This window comes from Hyla sarda, chromosome 1, assembly GCF_029499605.1.
Source record: "Hyla sarda isolate aHylSar1 chromosome 1, aHylSar1.hap1, whole genome shotgun sequence".
Lineage (NCBI taxonomy): Eukaryota > Metazoa > Chordata > Amphibia > Anura > Hylidae > Hyla > Hyla sarda.
Genome location: NC_079189.1, coordinates 40,221,178 through 40,244,006, shown reverse-complemented (window position 1 = coordinate 40,244,006; position 22,829 = coordinate 40,221,178). Strand labels below are relative to the sequence as shown.

The window sequence follows — 22,829 nt, the reverse complement described above, 5'->3', positions numbered from 1 at the left end:
GGGTATTTCCGTACTCGGGAGAAATTGCACTACAAATTTTGGGGGGCTTTTTCTCCTTTTACCCCTCATGAAAAAGAAAAGTTGGGGTCTACACCAGCCTGTTAGTGTAAAAAAAAAAATAATTTACACTAACATGCTGGTGTTGCCCCATACTTTTTATTTCCACAAGAGGTAAAAGGAAAAAAAGACCCCCAAAATTTGTAGCGCAATTTCTCCTGAATATGGAAATACCCTACATGTGGGCGTAAAATGCTCTGCGGGCGCACAACAAGGCTCAGGAGTGAGAGCGCACCATGTACATTTGAAGCCTAAATTGGTGATTTGCACAGGGGTGGCTGATTTTACAGCGGTTCTGACATAAACGCAAAAAAATAAATACCCACATGTGACCCCATTTTGGAAACTACACCCCTCATGTAATGTAATGAGGGGTACAGTGAGCATTTATGCCCCACAGGGGTCTGACAGATTTTTGGAACAGTGGACCAGTGGGGTGTAAATGCTCACTGCACCCCTTATTAAATTCTGTGAGGGGTGTAGTTTCCAAAATGGGGTTACATGTGGGGGTCCACTGTTCTGGCACCACGGGGGGCTTTGTAAACGCACATGGCCCCCGACTTCCATTCCAAACAAATTCCCTTTTCAAAAGCTTAATGGCGCTCCTTCTCTTCTGAGCATTGTAGTGCGCCAGCAGAGCCCTTGACGTCCACACATGGGGTATTTCCATACTCAGAAGAGATGGGGTTACAAATTTCGGGGGTAATTTTCTCCTATTACCCCTTAAAAATGTAAAATTTGGGGAAAAACCTGCATTTTAGGGAAAAAAATTATTTTTTCATTTACACATCCGACTTTAACAAAAAGTCGTGAAATACCTGTGGGGTGTTCAGGCTCACTGTACCCCTCGTTACATTCCTTGAGGGGTGTAGTTTCCAAAATAGTATGCCATGTGTTTTTTTTTTTTTGCTGTTCTGGCACCATAGGGGCTTCCTAAATGTGACATGCCCCCAAAAAACCATTTCAGAAAAACTCACTCTCCAAAATCCCATTGTCGCTCCTTCCCTTCTGAGCCCTCTACTGCGCCTCTACTGAACACTTGACATACACATATGAGGTATTTCCATACTCGAGAGAAATTGGGTTACAAATTTTGAGAGGATTTTTTTCCGTTTACCTCTTGTAAAAATTCAAAAACTGGGTCTACTGTGAAACAGCTAAAGGGTTAACACACTTACTGAATGTCATTTTGAATACTTTGGGGGGTGCAGTTTTTATAATGGGGTCATTTGTGGGGTATTTCTAATATGAAGACCCTTTAAATCCACTTCAAACCTGAACTGGTCCATGAAAAATTCCGATGTTGAAAATTTGGTGAAAAATTGGAAAATTGCTGCTGAACTTTGAAGCCCTCTGGTGTCTTCCAAAAATAAAAACACGTCAACTTTATGATGCAAACATAAAGTAGACATATTGTGTATGTCAATAAAAATATTATTTATTTAGAATGTTTATTTTCCTTACAAGCAGAGAGCTTCAAAGTTAGAAAAATGCAAAATGTTAAATTTTTTCATCAAATTTTGGAATTGATGCAAGTATCAATTGATGCAAGTATCGACAAAATGTTACCACTAACATAAAGTAGAATATGTCACGAAAAAACTATCTCGGAATCAGAATGAAAAGTAAAAGCATCCCAGAGTTATTAATGCTTAAAGTGACAGTGGTCAGATGTGCAAAAAACGCTCTGGTCCTACAGTGAAAATTGGCCTGGTCCTTAAGGGGTTAAAGGGGTTATCCAGGAAAAAAAAAATTTTATATTTCAACTGGCTCCAGAAAGATGTGTAAATTACTTCTATTAAAAAATCTTAATCCTTTCAGTAGTTATGAGCTGCTGAAATTGAGTTGTTCTTTTCTGTCTAAGTGCTCTCTGACACCTGTCTCGGGTCCAGAGTAGAAGCAAATCCCCATAGCAAACCTCTTCTACTCTGTGCAGTTCCCGAGACAAGCAGAGATGTCAGCAGAGAGCACTGTTGCCAGACAGAAAAGAACAACTCAACTTCATCAGCTGATAATTATCGGAAGGATTAAGATTTTTAATAGAAGTAATTTACAAATCTGTTTAACTTTCTGGAGCCAGTTGATATAAAAAAAAATTTTTTCCTGGATAACCCCTTTAATTTTAAGGGCTTGCGTTGTATTAGGATATGGGGTCGGTCTGTATTCATCTTAGGGTGTGATATGTGCTATTTGTAATTCAAATGCTGTAGGTTTGGCCATTGTCCAATAAAAATGTGCAAGGCATAGGGCCAAAAATGTAGCATAGCACAGAGAGCTCATCCGTTTCTGAAATCTCCATAAAGACCATTTTCACAAGCTGGGAAGTGCTCCCTGATGACACGTGTCTCGGGAACCGCCCGGTTTAGAAGAGGTTTGCTATGGGGATTTGCTTCTAAACTGGTCGTTTCTCGAGACACGTGTCATCAGAGAGCACTTAGACAGAAAAGAAAAACCTTAACTTCAGAAGCTCATAAGTACTGAAAGGATTAAGATTTTTTAATAGAAGTAATTTACAAATCTGTTTAACTTTCTGGAGCCAGTTGATATATAAAGAAAGTTTTTTACTGGATAACCCCTTTAAGACAGTGCCCAGACCCACAGGAGGTTCTTCTTGTACTATATTGGGACAGTCCAAGCCTGCAAGCATCAGATATGTCTATATTTTCTTGGATATGGCTACCTAGGGGTATTTCCTTTAGATGGGTCTTGGATCTTGCCTCAGGATAGGCCAGTGTATATCCAGCATATCTGGCCGTGTGTATTATAACACATTATGAACTAAAGTGGGAACAGACGGTCTAATTGTTGCTGAATGTTATGGAACATTTATTAGATTTTTTTCCCTAAAGCAAACGTACTTCTCTTTCCTTTGGTCTTTAAATGGATTTTTCCATCTTACATGTGGTTTTCTCTTTTGCTATGTGGGTCATATGCTGGCTTTTCTGCAATTTCAGTAATGTTTAATTAACAGTTTCCATGCCAAGGGCAGAGTCACAAGTTTCTACATAACCCACTGCAGAAATGTTATTTTTTTCTATAGTAGTTCCGCTACTGGGAGACTAAATAGTGGAGTTATCAGTAACTCACATGCATCTGTGCGTTATCTCTCTGCACACATATAAAAGTGGAGGAGCCTGGAGAGACATGATGACACCGACCTATCTTATGTGACACTCAGAGCTGCAGTGGATTCTGCATAAAAACTTAAGGGATACAATACAGGTGTTCATAGCTGCTATGAGGCTCTATGGAAGAGAGGGGCCCAGTACAGCAGTAGGATCAATGGTTTCCCTAGATGATGGTCATAGGAGGAAGAGCAGGCCCACTCCGGGCTCTCACTGACATAGAGGCAGCATTGTGGCACTTAAAGGGTACCCATCAGATCCAACAAAACAATTTTTTTTAAATATATCACTCAGTACCTAATCCTGACCATGTACATCAAATTTTTATGTGTCTAGCACCTTTATTTATTTTTTTATTACACTTTTAATTTAGCTCACTAGTCTGAATTCCTCTCACAGGGAGGGGGCGTGGCCTCACTGTGCAGGTCTCCGCCCCCTCCCTCAGTATGCTGTCTGCTCACATCTCCCCTAGCATTAGCAAAACTACAACTCCCAGCTTGTCCTCACTGACAGTAGCGGGACACAAGATGACAGTGGGAGGATTGTTTGTCCAGCTGTGAGCCCTGCGCTCACAGCTGTCAATCAAGGAAGTGTGTCCATGACATAGGTGATGATGCATGGACACAGCAGGACTAGTATGTGTCCAAGCAGGCAGGGGGGGACAGTTGTTTGACTGGCGTTTTCAGAATTAAATACTGAAAATTTTCTAATGAAAGCAATTGCAAAATCTATTGGTTATCCATGCTTTACAACATGTCAAAGCTTTTTGTATCTGACAGTGCACATTTCAGGTTGTCACTGTCATGGCTGGTAGTTGGGTATATAAGCGAGTAGGTAAAGCAGTGTACACTGCATATCGGCAGCTGTGGGTATTTGGAATCCATGAAAGGACCTGATGTTGTGATTCATCAGCTAAATCACTGGTGCAACCCTGTGAATAACGTATAGATGGAATAACTTATAGGCAGGACCAGGCTGTGGTAGAACCTACCCTGTCAGAGACACAATGTAGGTGGGCTGAAAGCTGACAGGAACTTTGACACAACCAGAATGGTTGGGGTTTTCAGTGGAGATCAAGGTACCCATTCATGGTTTAAAGGGGTTATCCAGGAAAAAAACTTTTTTTTTTATACATCAACTGGCTCCAGAAAGTTAAACAATTTTGTAAATGACTTCTATTAAAAAAAATCTTCATCCTTTCAGTACTTATGAGCTGCTGAAGTTGAGTTGTTCTTTTCTGTCTAAGTGCTCTCTGGTGACACCTGTCTCATGAACTGTCCAGAGTAGAAGCAAATCCCCATAGCAAACCTCTTCTACTCTTCGCAGTTCCCAAGACAGGCAGAGATGTCAGCAGAGAGCACTGTTGCCAGAGAGAAAAGAACAACTCAACTTTTTAATAGAAGTAATTTACAAATCTGTTTAACTTTCTGGAGCCAACTGATATATATATATATATATATATATATATATATAAAATGGTTTTTCCTGGAATACCCCTTTAAGGACAACTTAAAAAGGATGTACTTGCAATTGAGGGGGTGGGGTGTGACATGACGAGGGGGCGGGGCAATGAAGTCGCAAGCTCCCGGCGCCGGCTTTAAAGCGTACCAGTCAATAAAAAAGCACTTTTGACATGTCCTTGTGATGGGGTCTGAATGTTTAGACTCTGAACGATGATGAGAACAAGCAGGGAGAGAAGAGACAGACATTTCTCTCACTGTTCTTTGTCTTTGAGACCTGGATGGCCCTATAGACTTCTATGAGTTAAACCAGGTCATGTGACAGAGAATCGGTAGAGAACGTGCTAAGTGCGCACTTCTCCCGGCTCATTCTGGTGACCAATCAAAACGTTTCCTATGTCTATAAAATATAAAAAAATAATAATATAAAACATATAAAAAAAAAAATTCTCATGACAGTGCACATGTACAACATATATAAAAGAACACTCCAGGCAAAATTTAAAGGGGTTCTCCATTGCCCTGCCTTCCGGAGCTCCGCTCGCAGCGTCCGGAAGTTTATTACTCCGAACACTGTGTGCGGGCTTCCGTGTTTGAGGCCGCCCACTCGTGACGTCACGCCCGCCCCCTCGTGACATCAGGCCCGCCCCCTCGTGACGTCACGCCAGCCCCCTCAACGAAAGTCTATGGGAAGGGAGCGTGACAGCGGTCGCTCCCCCTTCCCATAGACTTTCGTTGAGGGGGCGGGCGTGACGTCACGAGGGGGCGGCCTCGAACACGGAAGCCCACACACAGCGTTCGGAGTAATAAACTTCCGGACGCTGCGAGCGGAGCTCCGGAAGGCAGGGCAGTGGAGAACCCCTTTAAATAGTGCGTAATGTCTAGTGCAGGTCCTAAGGGGCAGAACATGGCACAGGCATCCTCAGTTTGGTATTCTCTAAATCCCTGTGACATGCACTGCCCCCTATGGCCCTCTAACACACATAAAATGGTTCAGATTTACATGGTGATGTTTTAATGAATGATAATCAGATAAAAAGTAAGGTTATTATGGTACCCAACTCTCCCCAATAAGAAGCATTTTATTCATAATACTTACATATTCCTTAATGTCCTTAGATTTCACAGCTTTGTAGGAGTAATATGCGGGGTAGAGAGTGCCAAATATTAGCCTGAAAGAGACAGACACAAACATTTACTACATCTCAGCAATGCTCCAAAATCTCTGATTTGCTCTGTTAACCCCTTGTTCTGTTTATATGTCCTCAGCACATACACCAGACATATCCACAGGCACCTATGCGGCCAGCATTTGCCAAGAGTGCCCTATTCGATTCTACTGTATTAAAAATTGTTACCTGTTAAGCTTTTTTTTATTAAATGCTGTAGTTGTATACAGTAAAAAATTACTGTGTAGTATACATTTATTTATTTTTTTTTTTTTTTACAATGGGAATCAATGGCTTTAGTATGCTACTAAATAACGACAGTGGGGATCAAAAGTTTGGGCACCCCAGGTAAAAATTTGTATTAATGTGCATAAAGAAGCCAAGGAAAGATGGAAAAATCTCCAAAAGGCATCAAATTACAGATTAGACATTCTTATAATATGTCAACTAAAGTTAGATGTCTGCAAAAGTTTGGACACCCTGCAGAGTTAATATCTTGTACTGCCCCCTTTGGCAAGTATCACAGCTTGTAAACGCTTTTTGTAGCCAGCCAAGAGTCTTTCAATTCTTGTTTGAGGTATCTTTGCCCATTCTTCGTTACAAAAGTCTTCCAGTTCTTTGAGATTTCTGGGCTGTCTGTCACGCACTGCTCTTTTAAGGTCTATCCATAGATTTTCAATTATGTTGAGGTCAGGAGATTGAGAAGGCCATGGCCAAACCTTCAGTTTACGCCTCTTGATGTAATCCCCCGTGGATTTCGAGGTGTGTTTAGGATCATTATCCATTTGTAGAAGCCATCCTCTCTTTAACTTCAGCTTTTTCACAGATGGCATCAAGTTAGCATCCAAAATTTGCTGAAATTTTATTGAATCTATTTTTCCTTCTACTCGTGAGATGTTCCCTGTGCCAACGCTACAATACAACCCCAAAGCATGATTAATCCACCCCCATGCTTAACAGTTGGACAGAGGTTCTTTTCATTCAATTCTGTTCCCCTTCTTCTCCAAACGTTGCTCATTGTTTCCAAAATGCATCAGGCTTGTCTATATGTTCATTTGCAAAGTTCAAATGCTGATTTTTGTGGTGAGGACGTACAAGAGGTTTTCTTCTGATGACTCTTCCATAAAGACCATATTTGTACAAGTATCTCTTTATAGTGGAATAGTGTACCACAACTCCAGTGTCTGCCAGATCTTTCTGGAGGGATTGTGCAGTCAAACGTGGGTTTTGAATTGTTTTTCTCACAATCCTGCGAGCTGTTCTGTCTGATATTTTTCTTGGTCTTCCAGATCTTGCTGTTACTTCCACTGTTCCTGATGACTGCCATTTCTTAATTACATTCCGAACAGAGGATATTGACATCTGAAAACATTTTGCTATCTTCTTTATAGCCTTCTCCAGCTTTGTGAGCGTCAACTATTTTCAGTTTCAGATTTCTAGACAACTGCTTAGAAGAACCCATGGTGCTGATTGTTGGGGCAAGGTCAGATGAGTCTGGCCATTTAAAACCTTTGAGATTGACATCATCTGGTCTTCCCAGATGATGATTGAGAACAATCCATGACACTGGCAGGTCTCAGCTTTGCAAAGGGGGAAGGCATGCTATAAATTCTGCAGGGTCCCCAAACTTTTGCAGATGCCATTTTTTTGTTTTCTGTTATTTTGAAAGTGTAAATGATGGAAATAAAATCTAACTTTTATTGACATATTATAAGAACGTCTAATCTGTAATTTGATGCCTTTTGGAGATTTTTCCATCTTTCCTTGGCTTCTTTATGCACATTAATACAAATTTTTACCTGGGGTGCCCAAACTTTTGATCCCCACTGTATACAGGGATTAAATTGAAGGCTCTTATGAGGTAAATGTATAGGAATATGACTGATGCATAATTCTGATATAAACTAAAAACAAGTGTGAACAGAGCCTTATTACTGAACAAACAATAGACATCAGAGCGGCACTGCCATCATATAGACAACCGGTGGTATTAGCTTCTGGATAAAGGATACACAATGCAGGTATTTGGGCAATACTCATCTAACGGTGGTGCTGGGACATCAAACAATGAGAACAATCAGAAATAAATAGCAGGAGATCAAGACAGCAATCCTGCACTCACCACAGTAGAGTCACACAGCTACTCTCATCAGACTCCATCAGACTGGCAGACAAAATAAGTGTGGGGCGCTCAAAGGCGACTGCCGGCGGTTTCACGCACACAGGTAATGTGCTTCTTCCGGCCACAGACCAAATCAGCGTGGGACGCTCGGAGGCAACTGCTGGCGGTTTCACACACACAGGTAATGCGCTTCTTCCGTCCGCAGACAAAATCAGCGCGCGGCGCTCAGAGGCGAAGTGCCTTGAGCCCGGAAGAAGCGCATTACCTGTGTGCGTGAAACCGCCCTACACTGATTTCGTCTGCCAGTCTGCTGGAGGTCCCCTGAGAGAAGCCGTGTGACTCGTACTACTGCGGTGAGTGCAGGATTGCTGTCTTGAACTCCTCCTATTTAGAGCCTTATTACTGACATGTAGCAGCCAGCTATCCAAAAACACTATATTATTTTGTATATTATGTACAAAATGTACATCCACAGTTTATATTTAGTAGACATATTCTACAGGATTATAGTAGTTATATTCTTGTACATAGAGAGCAGTATTATAGTAGTGTATAGCAGAAGCAAGAATCTATTCACAGTAAGAATCCTGGCCAATAGCTGCAGAAGTTGTCCCAACTCCACCACCATAGCCTGGGGGAAGAGACTGAAGTTCCTTCTGATAAGTTGGTCTGAGTCTCACTCAGCCAAGTGTACATTAGATCCACAGCTCCTCTCACACTTTCCCATCCTGATGAGTCCTGTGAGCCTACATATAGCTAATGTCAGGCATACCTCCAACATATTGGCCACATTGTCACTAGTCTTGTCTTGAAGCAAGTTTAACCTGTGCCAAGCCCATTCCTGCTGCAAGGATTTTTCAACTCTTTAACCTTCTCTTTAAGGGGTCCACAAGGATAAAGATGCCCAAGGGCCTTGTTTATGTCTTCATTGGATCTTGTATTTACCTCTGGTTGGACCAGTGCCCACCAGTGTCCAGCCAGTGATTAGCTGAGCACATTGTGATGTTTTGGGCCCCAAAAGTGGGCGAGACTGGGGCCAGAGGATGGGAGAGCCATTCCAGCTGAAACGGGGGAGTGGCGGCCAAAAACTTTAAGCTTATTATTTTTATTCTGGCAGCCGGGGCACATAGGAGAAACTACATTTTTAGCTGGATTACCCATTTAACAGAAGGACATTCACGGTTAATGCCACTTAGCCATGTGACACTCTGGGACTACTACGAGCTGTTCTGTCTCATATTTTTCTTGGTCTTCCAGATCTTGCTGTTACTTCCCTCATGATCTCCCACTAAATCATCTCCATGACCTACCACATATTCTTGTACATAGATAGCAGCTTTATACTGTAAATGCCTTTACCATTACCCAATGCATGGAATTCTATACAAATACATAACATTACGAATCTGTTCCTTTCGTTGGTTCACAATGACATGATAAGTGTCAGGGCCGTCAGGATGATTATATAGTAAGAATGTAATATCTCTAGTTTTCCATTTCCTGTATTTCCTTTTCACTAGTATACAGTGTCTGCCAAGGAAAAAAGGCATTATAAATCATTCACAGAACAAAGAGACTCCCTGAGCCAATGTGATAAGGAAATGCAGACAGATATAACAAAGGGATAACGGAATAAGCAGAACCCGTCAGGTTATTTGGTACCAATATAAACATGTGTTATGATATGAAAGATATATGAAAGATACAACATGGCAAAGCGTCCATATTGAATCAAAATGATTCAATTTAATGAATTTTCACCAAGTCAGGAAGTTTGAGAAAAAACACATAAGACGTAGCGGAATGTGTGAAGTAATCAAAGTGGATTAGACAAGACAATACCCATGATGTTTGACAAGTCTCCAATAAAAGTCCTGGAGAGCAAAACTCAATGGCCCTCATTTACTATTGCAAACCCGACATGTTTTGTCGGGTTGTGCGCCAGATTCTGTCGCACTGCGCCAGAAATTTTGTCTGCGCCAGATTTGCGCCAGAATTGAAAAAACCCAGACTAACTCTCCATTTTGCTAAGAAAACCCGGAAAAGGGGCGTGGCCGCTGGGAAAATGGGGCGTGGTCTCCAAAAAGGGGTGTGTTCCCGACATTTTCACAAAAATCCAACATATTTACTAAGGTTTCCACATAAAATGTGGCGGATTTGACCTGAGGAAAACCCTACAGATCAGAGCATGTGTAAAAAAAGGAAAATGTAGGGAAAGTGGAAAATGTAGGGAAACCTTAGTAAATACCGTGGAAAATAAATTGTAGGGAATTAAAACCCACAAAGAAACCTACACAACACTCTTAATAAATGAGGGCCATTGTCTGTCATTTTTTTACTCCAATGGGGGGTCTGCTCTGTACACCTGGATATAGGCATTGGTGTTTAAAGGGGTACTGCGCTGCTCAGCGTCTGGAAAAAACTGTTCCGAACGCTGGAGACGGCAGCTTGTGACGTCATAGCCCCGCCCCCTCATGACATCACGCCCCGTCTTCTCAATGCAAGTCTATGGGAGCTATGCTCAATTCAAGTCTATGGGAACTCATATATGGGAACATAGTTGGGCCCAGATATGGTGAATGGCATTGTTTGTATATTTTTGGCAATTCATATTGGTCATAATATTTTTAATATTTCTGTTGACCATGATTAATAATTCAATAATTCGATGCTATATTTATCCCCCTCTACAGAATCTTGGCAGGTAATGTATATTTCATGTACAGTGCTCATGTGATGCATATTTTAGCAGAGAAGGGAATAGTCCATGGAGGTCCCACTATAAATGAAGCTTATGTGACCATGTGAAGGCGGAAGATGGGAGTAAAGAGGTAAATGGTGCAATGAACTGATGAACCACAGAGCAATAAACAGCAATGGTGAGACATAGGCCGCAGGTAATACGTGCATGTTTATCCTGGTCATATGATGGACCCTCAGATCATAACTGCTTTTGGGAATCCTGTATCTATACCAGGGAGGTTTTCTATGTTTTATGCCACTTTATATACCGTATGTTCTATACTTCAGGAACTACAATTGCCAATACAAAAGCCAAACTTCTTTACCATTACCACCTAAAATCCCTATAATAGAAAAGTAAGGAGGTTAAGACTGAAAAAGTGGTGGTGTTTCAATAAGTAACCATGATTTCTGAAGTACGTCTTCCTTAGGACATGTATGAGGAAATGTGAAGAATTTCTAATGTCCTGGATTCCCAAGTTTGACCTACAGTCCTTTTGCTTTTACGGTATTACTTTTTTTTCTACAAAGATTTTTTTGGGGGGTGCCAAGATCTTATCTTTGGTTGGATAGCTGTGACTCCTATTCACCAACAAAGTTGCACTGCATTACTTAAAGGGATACTCAGGTGGAAAACAAGTTATCAGAAAGTTAAACAGATCTGTAAATTACTTCTATTTAAAATAATCTTAATCCTTCCAGGACTTATCAGCTGCTGTATGGTCCAGAGGAAGTTGAATAGTTCTTTTCTGTCTGACCACAGTGCTCTCTGCTGACACCTCTGTCTGTGCCAGGAATTGTCCAGAGCAGGAGAGGTTTGCTATGAGGATTAGCTCAAACTCAGGACAGTTCCTGATACGGACAGAGGTGTCAGCAGAGAGCACTGCGGTCAGACAGAAAAGAACTATTCAACTTCCTCTGGACCATACAGCAGCTGATAAGTACTGGAAGGATTAAGATTATTTTAAATAGAAGTAATTTACAGATCTGTTTAACTTTCTGATAATTTGTTTTCCACCTGAGTATAAAATAATTATACTACAAAAGAAGTTGTGTAGTACTTTTCAGTTCTGACCACAGTGCTCTCTGCTGCAACCTCTGTCGGTGTCAGGAACTGTCCAGAGCAGGAGAGGTTTGCTATAGGGAATAGCTCCTACTATGGACAGTTCCTGACACAGACAGAGGTGTCAGCAAAGAGCACTGTGGTCAGACTGGAAAGAACAATACAACTTCCTCTGTAGTATACAACAGCTGATAAGTACTGGAAGGATAAAGATTTTTTAATAGACGTTATTTACAAATCTGTATAACTTTCTAGCAGTTGATTTGAAAAAATAAAAATGTTTTTCACGGGAGTACCCCTTTAAGTCTCTAGGACGGTGGCTAGGTTTGTTTTTCTTCCTAGGCTGCATTATCAGCCATCGACTATAAAGGATGGACCATACACCTTTGGAGAATGCTTAGTAGAGCTGTCAGGAGATAAGATGGCACAGCACCGTAGTAACACTAACACTGCAATAGGCAGGGGCCACTAATAAAACAAAATGCCATATTTCAGTGATATACACCCTCATACCCAGATACTTGTGTTTTGGACCACGTTATATCATATGGAACCCCAAAATGGTGGCCACGGACCTCTACCTGCCCAAATCATAGCTACAGTTTGCAAAAGCAGTCTGTGACATGTTGCAAAGCAAGTCATATATCAGATACATATGTACAGATAATACAAAAAGATAAGACCTAGCTCTCAGTGCTTCTGCTGCCTGACTGTGAGTATGCATCCTATTCTATCATCCCTACACTGTCCTGCTACACCCTTCTTCTTCTCTGTAGATCCCAGTAGCACTAATATGACCACCACACCACTGGGTTGTCCATCTTCATTTACTGTATCACACCCAAGCTACAATATGACACCACTAAATCAATAACATATACAAGGTTGATACCAGAGGTTCATATGGTGCCACACAAATCCATCCACTATCAACTGAGCTGTCAAAAACCCACGACTCATGCTACAATTCTATGCAAAATAATTTTGAAATTTTGTCCCTGCAGCTATTGCCTGTGTGTCTCTATGAGGAGTCCAAATACAAGAAGTGAGGGTGGACAAGCAGGGCTCTGTACACTGAGGACAAGCAGGGCTCTGTACACTGAGGACAAGCAGGGCTCTGTACACTGAGGACAAGCAGGGCTCTAAACACTGAGGACAAGCAGGGCTCTGTGCACTGAGGACAAGCAGGGCTCTGTACAGTGAGGACAAGCAGGGCTCTGTACAGTACACTGAGGACAAGCAGGGCTCTGTACACTGAGGACAAGCAGGGCTCTGTATACTGAGGACAAGAAGGGCTCTGTACACTGAGGGCAAGCAGGGCCCTGTACTGTACACTGAGGACGAGCAGGGCTCTGTGCAGTGAGGACAAGCAGGGCTCTGTACAGTACACTGAGGACAAGCAGGGCTCTGTACACTGAGGACAAGCAGGGCTCTGTATACTGAGGACAAGAAGGGCTCTGTACACTGAGGACAAGCAGGGCCCTGTACTGTACACTGAGGACAAGCTGGGCTCTGTGCACTGAGGACAAGCAGGGCTCTGTACTGTACACTGAGGACAAGCAGGGCTCTGTGTGCTGAGGACAAGCATGGCTCTGTGCACTGAGGACAAGAAGGGCTCTGTACGATGAGGACAAGCAGGGCTCTGAACACTGAGGACAAGCAGGGCTCTGTACTCTGAGGACAAGCGGGGCTCTGTGCAGTGAGGACAAGCAGGGCTCTGTACACTGAGGACAAGCAGGGCTTCTGTATACTGAGGACAAGCAGGGCTCTGTACACTGAGGACAAGCAGGGCTCTGTGCACTGAGGACAAGAAGGGCTCTCTACGCTGAGGACAAGACGAGCTCTGTACACTGAGGACAAGCAGGGCTCTGTACTCTGAGGACATGCAAGGCTCTGTACACTGAGGGCAAGCAGGGCTTCTGTACACTGAGGACAAGCAGGGCTCTGTACACTGAGGACAAGCAGGGCTCTGTGCACTGAGGACAAGAAGGGCTCTGTACGCTGAGGACAAGAAGGGCTCTGTACACTGAGGACAAGCAGGGCTCTGTACACTGAGGACAAGAAGGGCTCTGTACACTGAGGACAAGCAGGGCTCTGTACACTGAGGACAAGCAGGGCTCTGTACACTGAGGACAAGCAGGGCTCTGTACACTGAGGATAAGCGGGGCTCTGTGCACTGAGGACAAGCGGAGCTCTGTGCACTGAGGACAAGCGGGGCTCTGTGCACTGAGAACAAGCAGGGTTCTGTACACAGAGGGCAAGAAGGGCTCTGTACGCTGAGGACAATCAGGGCTCTGTACACTGAGGACAAGCAGGACTCTGTGCACTGAGGCTCTGTACACTGAGGACAATAAGGGCTCTGTACACTGAGGACAAGCAGGGCTCTGTGCACTGAGGACAAGCAGGGCTCTGTACACTGAGGACAAGCAGGGCTCTGTACACTGAGGACAAGCAGGGCTCTGTACACTGAGGACAAGCGGGGCTCTGTGCACTGAGGACAAGCGGGGCTCTGTGCACTGAGGACAAGCAGGGCTCTGTACAGTGAGGACAAGCAGGGCTCTGTACAGTACACTGAGGACAAGAAGGGCTCTGTACACTGAGGACAAGCAGGGCCCTGTACTGTACACTGAGGACAAGCAGGGCTCTGTGCACTGAGGACAAGCAGGGCTCTGTATTGTACACTGAGGACAAGCAGGGCTCTGTGCGCTGAGGACAAGCATGGCTCTGTGCACTGAGGACAAGAAGGGCTCTGTACGCTGAGGACCAGCAGGGCTCTGTACACTGAGGACAAGCAGGGCTCTGTGCACTGAGGACAATAAGGGCTCTGTATGCTGAGGACAAGATGGGCTCTGTACACTGAGGACAATCAGGGCTCTGTACACTGAGGGCAAGCAGGGCTCTGTACACTGAGGACAAGAAGGGCTCTGTACACTGAGGACAAGCAGGGCTCTGTACACTGAGGACAAGCAGGGCTCTGTGCACTGAGGACAAGAAGGGCTCTGTACGCTGAGGACAAGAAGGGCTCTGTACGCTGAGGACAAGACGGGCTCTGTACTCTGAGGACAAGCAGGGCTCTGTACACTGAGGACAAGAAGGGCTCTGTACACTGAGAACAAGCAGGGCTCTGTACATTGAGGACAAGCAGGGCTCTGTACACTGAGGACAAGCAGGGCTCTGTACACTGAGGACAAGCGGGGCTCTGTGCACTGAGGACAAGCGGGGCTCTGTACACTGAGGACAAGCAGGGCTCTGTACACAGAGGACAAGTAGGGCTCTGTACACTGAGAACAAGCAGGGCTCTGTACATTGAGGACAAGCAGGGCTCTGTACACTGAGGACAAGCAGGGCTTTGTACACTGAGGACAAGCGGGGCTCTGTGCACTGAGGACAAGCGGGGCTCTGTACACTGAGGACAAGCAGGGCTCTGTACACAGAGGACAAGTAGGGCTCTGTACGCTGAGGACAATAAGGGCTCTGTACACTGAGGACAAGCAGGGCTCTGTGCACTGAGGACAAGCAGGGCTCTGTACACTGAGGACAAGCAGGGCTCTGTACACTGAGGACAAGCAGGGCTCTGTACACTGAGGACAAGCGGGGCTCTGTGCACTGAGGACAAGCGGGGCTCTGTGCACTGAGGACAAGCGGGGCTCTGTACACTGAGGACAAGCAGGGCTCTGTACACAGAGGACAAGTAGGGCTCTGTACGCTGAGGACAATCAGGGCTCTGTACACTGAGGACAAGCAGGGCTCTGTGCACTGAGGACAAGCAGGGCTCTGTACACTGAGGACAAGCAGGGCTCTGTACACTGAGGACAAGCAGGGCTCTGTACACTGAGGACAAGCAGGGCTCTGTGCACTTAGGACAAGCAGGGCTCTGTGCACTGAGGAAAAGCAGGGCTCTGTACACTGAGGACAAGCAGGGCTCTGTGCACTGAGGACAAGCAGGGCTCTGTACACTGAGGACAAGCAAGGTTCTGTACACTGAGGACAAGTAGGGCTCTGTACACTGAGGACAAGTAGGGCTCTGTGCAGTGAGGCTCTGTGATACGCTCTTGGCTCACACATTAGTAAAATTGACAACCCAGGAGCCTGCACAGAGCCCTGCTTGTCCTGTCCACACTTCCTGTATCTGGACTACTCACAGACAATAGCTGCAGGGACAGCAATTTTTCACCCATAAATATACACATTTTTAACCAATGTATATTACAAATATACATAAAATTGTATTATCTACATTATATGAAAAGTTTTTGTTGATGACAGGTACAGTACACTTTAAGATAGGGGGCTCAATGTCAACATGAGGGAAGCATAGTCCCTCAGATCTACAGTATAGGCCTTAAAGCGCACCTGTCATATCACAGAAAAAAATAATGCATCTATTTGTTACTCACTAGGTTATGCAGATACTTTAAATGTCTTCTTATGTGTCTAGCATCTGTATTTGGTTCACAAATCCCTCTGTTCTGGTGCTCACTCATTCTGGCACCCACTGCTCAAGAAGGGGCATGTCCGAGGCAAACACTGAGATCGCTCTGATGCTCCATGCATTCACTTCCTCCCTGAGTCTGCTGTGCTGGGTCTCTTCATCCAATCACTGCAGGCTGTTCTGTAGCCCCCTCCTCTCTGTTTTCATGCTCCGGTCTAATAGGACTGGAGTGAGCACACGAGAGTGCTAGTCCCTCCCTCACTTACTGTACTTTGTCCCAGCCTGTGCTTCAGCTGGGACAAAGATGATGCTACAGCCAGACAGGATTATGTTCTGAAAGGTATGGGGACCCCTAGTGGTCTTTTTTTTTATAAGCCATGATTTCTATAAAAAGGAGATAACATTTTTTATTAAGTATATTAGAAAGGTAATTTTTTTGCCAAGATGTACAAGATATAAAAGGTTTTTGATTCTGACAGTGCCCAAGATATAATTTTTTTGCCAACATATAACCCGGTACAAACTGAATTTAAGGCAGGCATGGCTAATGTAGCAGAGATCCATAAGCTGGCACATGCCATCCCCAGATAAGAGGTTATCGTCACAGTCAGCGATTAGCCCGACAGCCCCCGCAGTTCATACGAGGCAGCGCTCTGGCACAACAAAGCATCTCGCTTGGAAACGAGATTTTTATATCCATCTCTGAGCACAAAAACACCCAACATCTAAATGCTGCACTGGATCACAACATGCTGACTGTGATACATGGCACCATTTACAAGAATAGGATTAGTCATATACTGGGTGAAATCACGGTGACCTGATTAATAAGCACTTTCCTGAACACTGAGTGACTCTGCTAGTCCCGACATTGGCAATGACTTGGATTACAGTGGAGGTTCGGATGTGATCTCGAAAATAATATGCAAGTCACTAACTACGGGTAGTGATATATTCTGCTGCAATACAGTGGTCCCTCAACTTACATTGGCCTCAACATACAATAGTTTCAACAGACAATGATCTTTTCTGGACCATTGTAACTTGAAACCAGACTCAACATACAATGCTATGGAATCTGTGAAACGTGTCAATGGCTGGAAGAACTAGCCAATCGGAATGGGCATTTCACTGGTAAAATCCCTGTAGTCCTAAAGTGTATGCACTGATTGGCTGTCTGGTAGCGCCCCCTACAGTACAGGGAGGTATTACATGTTCTGTACTACTTTTAACCTGTACCAGGGTTAGCTGCTCCTTTGGACACCAAGTAACGGCGGCTCCATTTTACTTTTTTACGACATTGTGTGTACTGTACAGGACCCTGAAGAAGCTCCTGTCCTCTACATAGACCAGTGTTTCCCAACGAGGGGGCCTCCAGCTGTTGCAAAACTACAACTCCCAGCATGCCCGGACAGCCAAAGGCTGTCCGGGCATGCTGGGAGTTGTAGTTCTGCAACAGCTGGAGGCACCCTGGTTGGAAAACACTGAAACAGACAGTGATATACAGCTCCCAGTAGATCTTTATTACTTTTATATGGAAGGATTTGCTTTATCTACATTAGTTATCTACTTATTTTTCTTTAATCCTCACTTTTTCTAATTTTTGGATGACATTTTGGTGGCTACAGAACCAATTACCAGGTTTCCATAGAGTTCTGGTCTCAACATACAATGGTTTCAACATACAATGGTCGTCCTGGAACCGATTAATATTGTAACTTGAGGGACCACTGTACAGATATACTGTACACATAAGTGTCTTACCTATAGGAGTTGGTACATTAACAAGAACCGGTTTTATTCAAGTTGAAACAAATGTGAAATCTGTCCTGTGATAAACAATATTTGGGGATAATATTTTTAGACATATATTTAAATGGTCACTGTCAGAATCAAAATTGTTTTAAATGTTGTACATCTTGCCTTTAGCCTTTCTAATATACTTCTAATATACATAAAAAAAAATGTATCTCCTTTTCATAGAAATCATGGCTAGGGGTCTTCCACTAGGGGGTCTTCATACCATTCAGAACATAATCCTGTCCGGTTGCAGCATCATCTTTGTCCCAGCTGAAGCAAGGAACAGGAAAGTGAGGGGGGGACTAGCGCTCCCCTGTGCTCATTCCTGCCCTATCAGACTGCAGCATGAAAACAGAGAGGAGGGGGTTACAGGGCAGACTGCAGTGATTGGATGGAGACACCCAGCACAGCACAGCAGACTCAGGGAGAAAGGGTTAGTCAGGGCAGCTCAGTGCTTGCCTCAGGCCTGCCCCTTACTGAGCAGTGGATGTCAGAAGGAGTGAGCAGCAGAACGAAGGGATTTGTGAGCCAAATACAGAAGCTAGACACATAAAAAAGACATGTAAAGAATAAGTATGGCCTAGTGAATAGCATAGATGAGAATTATGTATTTTATCTGACATGACCAGTACATTTTAAAACTTAACAAGGTTCTCCACCTTCTCTACGCAATAGAATGGTCCCATAACAATACGTTGATCACAAAGTGTCTTCATGTTGAGAACCCAAGCAATCAGATGTAATCTCTGTGGAAACCTGGCAGTAAGGGGAACATTTTTGTGCACCGCTACCCAGTGACATATTTACTAATAGGCCAATGGAGACAATGGAGGAGACAGCAGCTTTAAGTCACCTATAACTTTGTCCTGTCCGCACACGATGGTGCTGGTAAAGTAAACACCACCACCGCACCCCCCCTTAAACTAGCCCGCCTTTCCGGTCCTAGGCCAGCAGAAAACCTTAATAATACACCACTGGCGCCACCACAGGGGAAATTAAGCATTGCACAGTGTCCATTTATGTCAGTGGGTTGTTTATTGCAAGACAGGACCAGTCCTCCAGAGAGAAGATCTCCAGACAGACCTTAACCCCTTAAGGACTCAGCCCATTTTGGCCTTAAGGACTCAGACAATTTTATTTTTACGTTTTTGTTTTTTCCTCCTCGCCTTCAAAAAATCATAACTCTTTTATATTTTTCATCCACAGACTAGTATTAGGGCTTGTTTTTTACGCGACCAGTTGTCCGTTGTAATGCCATCACTCACTTTACCATAAAATGTATGGCACAACCAAAAAAAATACTATTTGTGTGGGGAAATTAAAAAGAAAACCGCAATTTTGCTAAGTTTGGAAGGTTTCGTTTTCACACTGTACAATTTACGGTAAAAATGGCATGTGTTCTTTATTCTTAGGATCAATATGATTAAAATGATACCCATGGCTAGATACTTTTCTATTACTGTTGCACTTAAAAAAAATTACAAACTGTTTAACCAAATTAGTACGTTTAAAATCCCCCTATAACTTTTTCATTTTTCCGTATAAGCGGCGGTATGAGGGCTCATTGCTTATATAAAACTTTGAATACATTTTTTTAATTTTTCAAGCTGTTCACCGTACGGGATCATTAACATTTTATTTTAATAGTTCGGATATTTACGCACGCGTCGATAACAAATATGTATATAAAATATTTTTTTTACACTTTTTGGGGGTGAAATAGGGAAAATGGGACAATTTACATTTTTATTGGGGGGGGGGTTAACTTTTTTTTTCCTTTTTCCTTTTATTTTTACACTTTAATTTATAGCAATCATTCGATTGCTAATACTGTTCAGTGCTATGTATAGGACATAGCACTAATCAGTATTATCGGTCATCTTCTCGATCTCAGACCAGAGCAGAAGACCCATGGAAGGTAGCGGAGGCAGGTGAGGGGACCTCCTTCTGCCGTTCTGGATGATCAGATCGCCGCGGCAGCGCTTCGGGAGACCCGATTATCCATTTTAGTGACCACAATGCTGCAGATGCCGTGATCTGTATTGATCACGGAATCTGAGGCGTTAATGGCGGACATTCGCGTGATCACGGATGTCCGCCATTACCAGCGGGTACCTGGCTGCTATCAGCAGCCGGGACCTGCCGCGCATGACCCGAGCATCGCTCCGATGCTTGCAGTTATGTATAGGACGTAAATGTACATCCTGGTGCGTTAAGTACCACCTCACCAGGACGTACATTTACGTCCGGCATCGTTAAGAGGTTAAAGGGGTTTGGAACAAACTGTTCTGAACACTGAAGTCGGCACCGGGAGCTCGTGATGTCATAGCCCCGCCCCCTCATGACATCACACCCCACCCCCTCAATGCAGTTCTATGGGAGGGGGCGTGATGACATCATGAGGGGGCAGGGCTATGACATAACGAGCTCCCGGCTCCAGCGTTTGGAACAGTTTGTTCCAAACGCTGAGCAGCGGAGTACCCCTTTTAAACAGAGGATCCCGGATGCCCATGTGTTTGTTACCGCTATGTCCAGTAACAGGCCATAGCTCTTCCCAGAGGCTATGATTGGTGGCTAGACAATGAAACACTTCCACTCCGGCACATATCCCTCACGACAGCCATGCTGCTTAGGGCCACAGGGCTCCCATCAATGCTATGGCAAAAGATTATATCGGGCCGGTCGGCAGCCTATTGTATACTTTTCTCTAATGTGTATGGAGGCTTTAACATTTGAATAATATTAACAACACAGTCATATTCTCAAAACCCTTCAGATGCTAATATAAAGAGAATGTTCTATGAATATTACTAGATATATGCAGATATGATTATAGCAGCAGTATAATGGTAAAGGAGGACTGTAAGCCTATTAAAAGCCGGATCATATCTCTCAAGCAAAGGCAGAACTCTAAATAAGCATTGAGACAGAAGAACCGATCGTGTCCTGCAATCTGATCCCAGAATGGATACTTGAGTCATTGTGTAAGTGGCTTTGAGAAGTGCACAATACAGATATGATAGCAGTCTACACACTATATATAGGTATAGCACCATTATGTCTATAGTGTAAGCACTGTATTATTACTACACTGTAGTGTAACTATGTGGGTGCTGTATAGTTCTAAAGGAGTATTCCCAGGATTCTCAAGCTTTCTGCATTAAAGGAGTTATCCAGGAAAAAACGTTTTTTTAATATATATCAACTGGCTCCAGAAAGTTAAACAGATTTGCAAATGACTTCTATTAAAAAATCTTAATCCTTTCAGTACTTATGAGCTTCTGAAGTTAAGGTTGTTCTTTTCTGTCTAAGTGCTCTCTGATGACACGTGTCTTGGGAACCGCCCAGTTTAGAAGAGGTTTGCTATGGGAATTTGCTTCTAAACTGGGCGTTTCCCGAGACAGGTGTCATCAGAGAGCACTTAGACGGAAAAGAACAACCTTAACTTCAGAAGTTCATAAGTACTGAAAGGATTAAGATTTTTTAATAGAAATAATTTACAAATCAGTTTAACTTTCTGGAACCAGTTGAAATATAAAAAAAATGTTTTTTCCTGGAATACCCCTTTAACAAGCAGAAATGACACATTTGCTAAATAAAATAAAAAGTTTAAAAAATTTTTAAAATGTTTTAAAAAAAGTGAGAACCCCAAACATGTTTGAAAAATATCATTAAAACCATTTATCTTTTTTTAAGAATTTTTTTACATGTGTTTTAAAACACACAAAAAAGATAGGCCAAAATAAGTAAAACATACTTAATGTTGGTCTCTTATTTAGACATATAATGGCATATGTCACCCATAGTCACATTGTAGTTTACCATTTTAATTTAGTAAGTTGATTGTTTAGGCATACATTAGGGTAATATGGCCCCATGGCTACATTCAGTGCATGCCCTGGAAGTTTTGCTTACTCGTACTTGCTAAGGCTGCATTCACATCTCGGTTTTACATTACGGTGCCGGATCTGGCTGGGGGAGGGGCAAACCGGGCTCTCCCATACCCCAGCCGGACCAGTGCTGAACTCCATTCACTTTAATGAGCCGACCGGAGTCAAACGGTGACTCCGATCGGCTCATTTTTGACCCGTATCCAGTTTTGTGACCGGACCAAAAACCCAGCCGGATCCCGGCGCTGGCAGAACAAACAGGTGCTAGGACCACTTGGAAATGCGTTGTCTCCATAGACGGCAATGTATTTCCGAGCAGATTTTGCAGAAAAAGTTTTGTTTGGAAAATTGCCACTGCAGTTTTTGAGCTAAAGCCAGAAGTGGATTCAAAAGAAACGGAAAATATAAAGGAAGGACTTTTACTTCTCCTTCCTGCTGGATCCACTTCTGACTTTGGCACAAAAACTGCAATGGCAGATATCCAAAAAACACCAGAAAAAAAACCTGTATGAAAACCTAGCCTAAGGCCGATTTCACACAACTATAAAACAGATGTATTTAGGAATCCCTATTATGGCTGTAAGTCCTGCCCGGACCGCAGGTCTAATGACCTGAACTGACAACATCAATGATCAATGTGATTCTTTTAGTTCAGATCTGTGCCAGAAAAAATATGCCTGTATTAGTGCCATTTTGTTGCTACTTTTTTATTCACTTTTTAAGCAAAAAATACAAGTTCATTTAACAGAGAGCAATAAATCTGTCTTGTATAATTCCCCTCAGTTTACAATCTCCTCCTATGCTGAAAGCACCCTTAGGTCATGTTCACACATGTTTTTTTGGCCTTATTTTATGTCTTTAAAAAAGTGGTGTTTTTATAAAAACATGGTATTAAAGATTGGAAATACTGACCAAAAAAACTGTAACTTAATTTTATTTTTTTTACTATTAAGCTATAGTAATTGTATT

At 43.2% G+C, this 22,829-nt stretch overlaps 1 protein-coding gene across 3 annotated transcripts in view; it reads right to left on the bottom strand.

The window, feature by feature from the left end:
- The window catches only part of REEP1 (receptor accessory protein 1), a 107,704-nt gene that overhangs the window by 61,504 nt on the left and 23,371 nt on the right, over positions 1-22,829 (bottom strand). For all 3 annotated transcript variants that reach the window (XM_056554365.1, XM_056554356.1, XM_056554341.1), the window contains exon 2: positions 5,742-5,814. In XM_056554365.1, the coding sequence (XP_056410340.1) occupies positions 5,742-5,814 (73 nt within the window). The remainder of the gene's footprint in view (positions 1-5,741; positions 5,815-22,829) is intronic.